The 8,934-nt window shown below is 49.5% G+C and overlaps 1 protein-coding gene across 1 annotated transcript in view; it reads right to left on the reverse strand.

Moving 5' to 3' along the window:
- Nucleotides 1-7,987, reverse strand: part of zeb1b (zinc finger E-box binding homeobox 1b) — a 59,587-nt gene extending 51,600 nt beyond the window's left edge. Inside the window, 1 exon segment of the mRNA XM_012871198.3 lies at nt 7,858-7,987. Coding sequence (XP_012726652.2) covers nt 7,858-7,915 — 58 coding nt within the window. The 5' untranslated portion in view covers nt 7,916-7,987.
- Between the last annotated feature and the right edge of the window lie 947 nt (nt 7,988-8,934).

Genomic DNA, 8,934 nt, shown 5'->3' on the forward strand with positions numbered 1-8,934 from the left:
CCCATCAACCGGGTACCGTAGTGTGCGTCATGCTAATAACAGCTAGCGGCAGCTTATGTTGACCAGGAGGTTCTCCTCCAGACGAGAACTTTACTGACCATTTCACGTTGCTCTGAAAGATTGAGGCATTGAAAATAAACAAACAACACTGTGCCTGGTGGGAGGGGGGCTTATAATACAGTGGGGGAAACCTTGAGAAAAGCAGCATTGCTCACTATCCCGGTGGAGAAAACAAAGTGGTGGTGCCATGATGCTGTGGGGACACAGCTCTTCAGCAGAGACAGAGATGCTGGTCAGAGTTGGTGGGAAGGTGGATGGAGCTGAACACATACAGTAAGACACGGATGAGGCTGTGCCTATGTCATTTCTACAATTATATATGAAATAATTGTAGAAAAAGTATCCTGCTGATTTATTGTGTTACATAACTCTATGTACAACAACAATTGTCCTGTCGTTGGAGTTTCCATTGTCCTGTCCTCTGCCTCCGTCTGTCTCCTGGCTGCCAGCTTTGTGCAGATCCACGCGTGGGGGACCTCACCAAATCACTCATGGGTTAAATGGGGCAAAGTGGATGCTGCATGCTCCCCTCCCTCTTGGTTCAGGCTGTCCATTCTTCCCTCATTAATCCTGTGTGGATGTTTATCCATGTTGACATTCAGCGTCGCAGTCGGCCTCCCCTCCGTCTCACAAACACGGTGACTAAGGGTTTTCTCTCCCCCCGCTGCAGCTATCGCTGGCCCGGCTTCTCCTGGCCTCCTCAATAAGTCCGTAGCACTGAGTAGTGAATCTGTTAGTCACTATGGCCCCTGGGACGTCACGGCAACGCTGAGCCACCGGGACCGGGATGTGAATATGAATGTGTGGCCCCTCAGGAGGGCCATTATCAGTTCTGTGTGCTATGGAGAGGAAAATCAATATGGTCATCATAAAGGGCTGGCAAATCGCCAGGCTGGGCTGCTTTCAAAGCGCCAGGCATGACAGTGAATTACTCTTCATCTGCTGTCATCTCTTTTCATCGACGTAGACAGAAACGCTGTGGAACCGCTGGAAGGTCAAGCGCGTCTCAAAAGGCCGGAGACATCCAACATGTAGTGAAGGTAGAGAGACAAAAGCAATGCGACCGACATGGAGATGGTCTAAACTGGGGCTGCAGCAGAGGCTCCTGAGGGAAGGGCCCCTCGCCGTGCCCGCCTTCTGCCTATTGTGTCGGCCCAGTCTTTTTCATTAACCGCTCCACTGAGGAGCCCGAACAGGGGAGGAGACGGGAGGCCATGTGGGGACGAGGAGGGGTGAGCAGACAGAGCCAGAGGCCCTCGGTGTGGGCCCGGGGAGCCGCCACCAAGCACGTGATTAAAACGGCTCATCGACAGACAGCACACGCGGGATCTAGCCATGTCAGTGTGGCCTCTCCCTCGGCGGATACTGTCTGTCAGGGAGGGGCTGAGGGAGGAGCGGGGGACCAATGTTAGTTTAGGAAAAACTGAGGAGAATGAAGAGATGCCGTCTCACTTGTCTGCTCACTTTGGGGAGCAGTAAGGAGTGGTTTGTGCTCCCTTAGACTGGATTATCCAGCTAACTGAGCTGTGCTGCGCCTCCTGAGCTGCTATCTGTGTTCAGGGGTCAGCACGTCTCACTGAACAACCAGCAGCACGTCCGTGTAGCTGTTGTGTCGCGCCGGGCAGGCGGCTCCGGTTACTACACCACCGAAGGGACCCTTGGTGCTGGCGAGGGACAGCTATGTGCGTGTAAAGGGGGGGGGGGGGGCATATCTTGCTTCAGTGCGACGGTAAGGTGTTTCTGCGGCTCAGAGACCTGACGTAAGCCTGCAGCCACAGCCGCCTCCTACCTGTCCTACCAAGGAGTGACCCACCCTCTGCCGTCCAGGACGTCTCTGTCCTTTAGCTGGCCGTCTCATCGTCAGTAGCAACGCGTCCTGGACCACTTCCTGCCTCATGGAGCAGGCTGAGAATCTACAATGGAGACTGCTATTAGATGTGGTCTGTGCATATCTGACCAAGCTGGAAGAGCGGTGAGAAGAAAAGCCCCTGGTGAAGGAAAGCCACGTGCGGTCCTGTTCTCAGTTTACCACAGGCCATGCAGACAGCCCTGCCAACACAGCAAAAGCCTTCTGGTCAGTCAGGACCAAGACGGAGCCGTTTGGCCAACATGCCAAACGCCGTCCATGGTGGAATGAGAATTTGGCATGGAAGCCCTGGCTACTGCTTTCTCACCTACAGTCAGAGTACTAGACTGAGATGTTACATCAGTCCCAGCTCGGACCAAGATCACCTGGATGGGGTAGAAATACAGAGCAATCGTGGGAAAAATAAACTGTTCCAGCTGACAAAAAGCCCAAAGACCCCGCAGAGGTTTACCTTCCAGCAAGGCAACCGCAATAAAGCCACAGGCCGACCGGGGGTCAGCAACCTTTTCACTCCACAGAGACACTTTGCCCCCACGTTTGTCTGGAGCCATGAAGAACAAAAATAAGATTTTAGAAATGTGGATGAAATGAAACGTTTTACTTTGAAAGCCAACATAATCAAACTAACATGAATTTCTGTTTCCAGCTTTCTGAACAAAGTAAACTGTTCAACTTTTACAAAAGAACATACATATGGAAAAAGAAGAACAGTTAGCCCACTTAAAAATATAAAGCACATAGCTGGAAGCTAAACACATGGGATGATTTTTAAAAGTGTGGGGGATTTGGCTTATAAATAAAATCACAGATTTTACACCAAATGCGATTAATCTATTTTTCCCCTCCTTTTGGTTTCACAAATAAATTTGCAAATTTGCGATTTTTTTTTTAACTTGCTTTTATTTCAAGCATTTGGTCTGGGAGTTGACCTGAATTCAAAGTGCATCTAATTACAAGCTGTGAAACATGCTTGTAAAACAAGATGGCGGCCCTGCCACTGTAAACAATGAAAATAGAGCCAAATGTTTGCTGCTGGTCGTGCTACACAATGAGCTAAGAACCGGCTTCTCTTCACTTGTGTAGCTTCAAACTAACTTTAAAAAAGTATATTAAAGTGCCTTATGGAGAAAAAAGTTTCCTCTTGACAATATTTTGACAATAAGTTCTCCTAAACATAGTCAGCATTGCAAACTATTCTGGATGAAGCTATTCTCTTCATCCAGATTTTCCAAAAATGAAAACTTTGAAAATTGTAAGTTGGAATTCATCTATTAAAGGGATTTAGGGTTAGGGCCCTAGTGGAGACAACGGTGAACTTCAGTTGTGGAGATTTTCTGCAGATATTGCATCAAAAACTGCTAAAAGCACCCTTACTCGCTACCTTGATAACTAAGGATTTTTCTTATTTGGTCACAGGGGGAGCCACAGGCTGCAGACCCCTGGTAGAAGACAGAGCATCTCTATGTCTCAATAGCCCAGTCCAAGTCCAAACCTCCAGATCCACAATCTAGAATTTTGACAGAGCTGCTCAGGAGCTTTAATCCCGGCAGCTCCTGAATCTTTGGTGACCCTGTCTCAGTCCATCATCCCGGTACTTGGTGTTCGCCCATCACATGACCGCTGCTGCGGGGCAGCACACCCATGAGATGCCGTTGGGCTGCCGGCCACGGTCACGCTGAGTGCTGTAGCGCAGGCCCTCAAGAGGCCTGGAGGCCGCGCCAGAGAAGGATCTCAAAAATTCTGCAAGTGTTCCACGGATTCCACCCTCACAGGGACCTTTGCGAAAAGAATGGGTCATATGCAAATGGGAGCGCACAGTGTGGCGGAGAAGTTTCCCACAAGCTGAGTGTGAAAAGGACTCTCCCTCCCCATGCCGGGCCCGCTGAATGGACCTTTTCTTCTGCCGCTCAAAGTGTATGAGGTAGAGCAGGCGAACTGCAAAGGTAACTAGGCTCTTTCTCCTCGGGCTGCCCCTCACCAAAGCCCCCGGCTCACAATGCTTCATTTAGCCATTCAGCCACACGGACCCCAATAAAGCACATCCGAGCGCAGTTAAGGGGGTTACTGAAACTGACTCGGGGTTTGAAACTCCCTCTTTATGAAGGGAGAGCACCTTTTTATAGGCTAATGCTCTCCTCCACCATGGGAGCAGCTAATCATTAAGCTGCTCGTACATCACCCGGCCTGACGACGAAGCGCCTCTTCTTCCCACCTTCACGGGTTCCAGGCGTGGAGAGACAAAGAGCAAGCCACGAGTATTTCTGCACGATCTGGACGAGTTGCATGTCATACATCTGCCAGAGCAGATGCTTCTCCATTCGTCACCTGTTGCCCCCACCAACCCCCCCGGTTCCTGCGCCGCCCCCCGTTCTTCAGCTGGGAACATGGCGCTCCTGGTTTAGGAGAGGAGGGGTCAGAGTGGCAGGGCAGGACAGAGGGAGGGAGCGTAGAGTCCCCCTCCTCCGCGCCTCTCTCCCCCCCCGTCATTGAACAGACTTAAACACAAACACAATTGGACATGCTGGAAGCCACACAATGGCACAGAGGGGGGAAAGTGAAGTCATACTCTAAGAACGCATGGGTGCCCAGGTCAGGGGGCAACCAGCCCCCCCCTCCCCCACGCCCCCTTAGCTACTGTGTCTTAACCTTCCCTCCCTGCCCGCCACCCCTCTCTGTTCTCCAGAAGAAAGCCCGAGCTCTGGAAGGAGGAGAGCGAGGCGAGGGACGGGGCGAGCGCTGGGGCACCGTGGGGGCTTATCTTCTTCCTTGGCACTTTCAGACGCAGCTCACCGAGGAAGCTGCTGAAAAGCTGCGAGATAAATGAAAAATTTCCTCCTCGGCCAAACTCCTCACACAAGCAGGGGTGGACCCCTTAAATGTAAACAGATGTCTTTCAGAAGGCAGGGGTGGGCATGTTGGGGGTTTGGGAGGGGGGCGCTACCGAACCAGTCCCAGCCTCCCCCCTCTGTGGCTTCGGCTGTGGCCCAACAGGTTTCGCTGGCCGGGACCGGACCGGACCGCTGTTCTTCTCTGTCCTCCCTAAAGCTCACATCACGTGACCGTGCTCTGAGTCTGGAGCGCGGCGTTTAGGTGGAGGGGAGCTTCACCGGCAGGCCAGTAAACATGCGCCACGCTGTTACATAAGTTTTCTGTTTTTAAGTGTCAGTGGGTGATTTACTGTGTGTGTGTGAGTGTAGACATCAGGAAGAGAGCAGAGAGACAGCTATCTACATTTTTCTGGTCAAAATTCTATCGTTTGGCCAATAGGCCACAAGAAAAGCCTGCAGATTAACAGAAAAAAAAAACCACACCCACTAGAACAGATGCTGGTCCACAAAAGGTCAACCGTGGCAAATTCAACTCCCACATCAATTCCGGACTCAAATTCCCAGAGTTCTCATCCCTCTGTTAGTCAATATATAAGGCATGTGGTATCTAAAACCTCATTATGAATGCATTGGCAAATATTGCTATGGAAGCTGGAACGTTGAAAAACCACAGAAGGTAAGGAGGATGGATGGATGGATGGATGGAGGATAAGTAGATGAGAAGGGGAATCATGTCTGGAAATAGAAATGTTTTGCCATGTGCTATCTTTTTCTCCACCACGTATCCAGATCTACGAATCCCATCGACGTGACCAGAACGCCATGGCTTCGCCCCGTGCCTGGCTGCAGAAAACTGTGGAGGACTCTCTGAAAGCACCTCCAGAGCACGCAAACCGAAGCTAGCCCAGCATCCCGGCCCTGTTTATTTTTACAAAGAATGTTAATGCCCGTCGCATTCCTCTATTCCCAAATCGCTGCGTTAAATTACCGTGGCAGAGGATGGCTGCTGCTCCCCATGGAGGCTGGGGGGGCTGACTGGTGGGGGCTAAGGTGACGAAAAGGGAGGCGACTGGAAACACCTGTCGTCCTGCGGGCTGTTAACACCTCTCTGTTTACAGTCCGAGAACGGAGCTCACCTTGATCCCCCCCACCTGTGCCAGCCAGGGACCAGGACCAAGGGACCTGGACGGGGCTGACTGGAGACTGGAGGCACAAGCTTATTTTAAACCAAACTTTTTTTTTTATGAAAAAAGAAACACAACTCCATCAGATCACTTAAAAGCAGGGAAGTTGATCTACATGGCAGAGCGTCAGCCCTCACAGGGGAGGGGGAAAGTCCTAACAGCTCTTTGAGGCAAAAAAAAGGGCAAAGCAACAGGAAAAGGCATCTGTTTGTCAAAGGGGTGACTTTGCATAACAATAGAGCCGTGTCATAATTATAAAAGGTTTAATAAAAACAGAGTTAACTTAAAGGAGGGTATAAAAAGTGATAAAAAAGACTTCCTTCCAACAAAGCTCGAGATAGAGTCCTTTCCTCGTCAAAGGAGGGGGAAATAGTCAAATACGACCAGAAAGAAGTAAAAGAAAAGAGCAGAAAAACATTCCTGCTGCTTCTTCTTCTGCTGCTGCTGCTGTCCACAGAAAACTCCCAGGACAGCCAAGCCCGCAACACACAGCACCACGCGGTCGCATTTTTCCCAACCCACGGATTACTGTTATAGCAACACGGGCTCACAGAGAGCGAAACAACACCAGACAGCTGCGTTACCTCAGTTCCTGTGAGTTACACCCGGCGAACGGGCGGGCGCATGCGGGACAAAAAGATAGCGAAACTCTGCCACAGTAAAAAAAAAAAAGAAAAAAAAAAGAAAAAGAAAAAAAAAGCTTCCTCCCTTAAATAAATTCAGACATAATAAAGAATATACAAATTGAATTCGTTTTTTTTTTTCCCGTCACGCATTTTAATGTTCCAGAAATGTTTAGAGAGCTACTAATTTCACACCTTTTAGGTGAGCGCAGTGACGCAGAGCTTCCTGAACACAACACGGATAAAACGAGGTGCTGTTAGCGAGGACAGAAACGAGAGGAGAAACGGAAAAGTGAGCGCGCGGAGAAAGGTTCGCTCTAGCCCGTGGTCCTGGGAGAATCAGGATTCCCGTCGCGCGACAGGAGAAGATCCGCTCTCCTTATATGGGCTGCGCTCAAACAGCGCGTGAGATATCCCTCGCTCTCCGGAACCCCGGTCACCCCGTCCGTCCGTCCGTGGTTTCTGCTGAGCTTTCACTCCTTACTTTATCATTTTCAACAACGCGAGGAAAGTCAACTGAATCAAACACTTTTCGGAAACAATAAGCAGAATAGCTAATGAGTTAGGCGCTGGTAACAATGGCAGCTCAGAACGGGGGTTTTAAACACAAAATACATTTATTTTTTATTCCTTTTTCTAAATTTATTTAAAACATAACTGTGGTACCGTCGAAGGGCTAAAGAAATTTAAAGCAGCCGACAGGGAAGATAGAAACGAGGCAGACCGTCCGCCCCTCGGAGCTCAGCAACAGTCTACCTGCTCAGAGTGGACTAAATAAGAGCCCCCCCAAACTGTTGTATTCCTGTTGGTTCACGACACATTTCCAGAGCGTTCCCAAAACAAAAACTAAATATTAAATACTGTTTCTTATTCCAAACTGTTTTAAGACCATCGGCGAGCAACAACCAGGTAGCGCATTACTCCTCAGAAACAGGTCCGAGTTTAGTGGTGGGATCCAAAACTCGACGGAAGACGGCTAAATTCAATGGATGCTCGCTGGTTTCAGGTGTTAAATGTGCGCCGGGCTGTCTAAATGAGAGCAAAGTGAGCAGAAGGAGCCGCCGCGCTCGCAGCGCAGTGAGGTGCGCGTATAACGGTCCCCCAGCGCGGCGGACCGCTAGGCGGAGGGGAGAGTCGCGACCCAGGTATAACGGTGCACCACACCGCCACTTCCCACCACTTTCAGCGTCAGGAAAACAGCGCTCACACACCGCTCAAGTTTCCAGCCACATTACCCGGCGACACGGGAGCCTCCGGAGAGGGAAAACTCCGCGGAGGAAGTAGTTTTTACTCACCGCTGGTCCTCCTCGGGTTCGCCTGCTTTCTGCGCTTACACCTGGGGCCATCCGCCATGATCCTTTCGTTGTGTCTAAATGCTGCCGGAGAGTCACCTCCTCTCTCTCCCCCTCTCCCCCTCCTCCTCCTCCACCACCACCTCCCTCTCTCCCTTTACCTCCCCTTCTTCTCCGCACCTGGTTTACGACAAAAAGGCTTTACGGCATTCCCTTCCCTGGCCGTACCTCGCCAGAGAGCCGCTGAATGCGGGAGAGCGGGGCTGGCTGTGTGCTCGGTTACCTGCCTCGCTCTCTAACGTCCTGGGTGTAGGAAACACGCTGTAGCGGACATTTTAAAGGTGGTGCACTGCTACCTACTGCTTGTGATGCTTTTAACTGTAGGTGACCAAAAAGGAAGAAACTGCAAACAGGGCCGGCCCAAAGTTGTATGCGGCCCTGGGAAGAATTTAATTTGGGGGCCTCACCTCAGTTAGGTCAACACCAACCCCCTTTTAGAATTCCCATGATTGATTTGTTTTGAACATTTTGTCCAATCTACACGAAACACAACGTTTTTTGTAGTTATTGAGTGAACCGACAATTAATTATAATTGCCTTTTTCACAGGATGTGTTATGCTTTGCAATTACACCAGTCACTTCACATTTTTTAAAAATAAACAACACTTGGGATAATTTCTAATTCAATGAATTGTGTGGGTTAATACACTCAACAACGGAACATTTTTACTTATCCACTTGTGAAAATGCAGCCTCCATAGATAGAAACCTTAAAGGTTATAGCTACAACATGCAGGGGCGGATCCAGGATTTTTCAAAGGGGGGTGCGCACCTAAGGATCATGTCAAGACAATGTGAGGCTAAATGACCAAAGAATGGCATCTTTACTCTTTCACACTACCCTAATTATTCATCTAAACGTTTTTGAATTGATAATCATTTTACTGGATGAACATAAGTGGAATTAGCATGATTACATTATTTTAATTGAAAGAGGATTTTTAAGATAAAATCTCTCGGTTTTTACAGCATGCACAAGGTTAAAAAGTAGTTTAAAGAAAAAATTATCCTTATCGACA

The sequence above is a fragment of the Fundulus heteroclitus genome, chromosome 21, assembly GCF_011125445.2.
Source record: "Fundulus heteroclitus isolate FHET01 chromosome 21, MU-UCD_Fhet_4.1, whole genome shotgun sequence".
In the NCBI taxonomy this organism is placed as follows: domain Eukaryota; kingdom Metazoa; phylum Chordata; class Actinopteri; order Cyprinodontiformes; family Fundulidae; genus Fundulus; species Fundulus heteroclitus.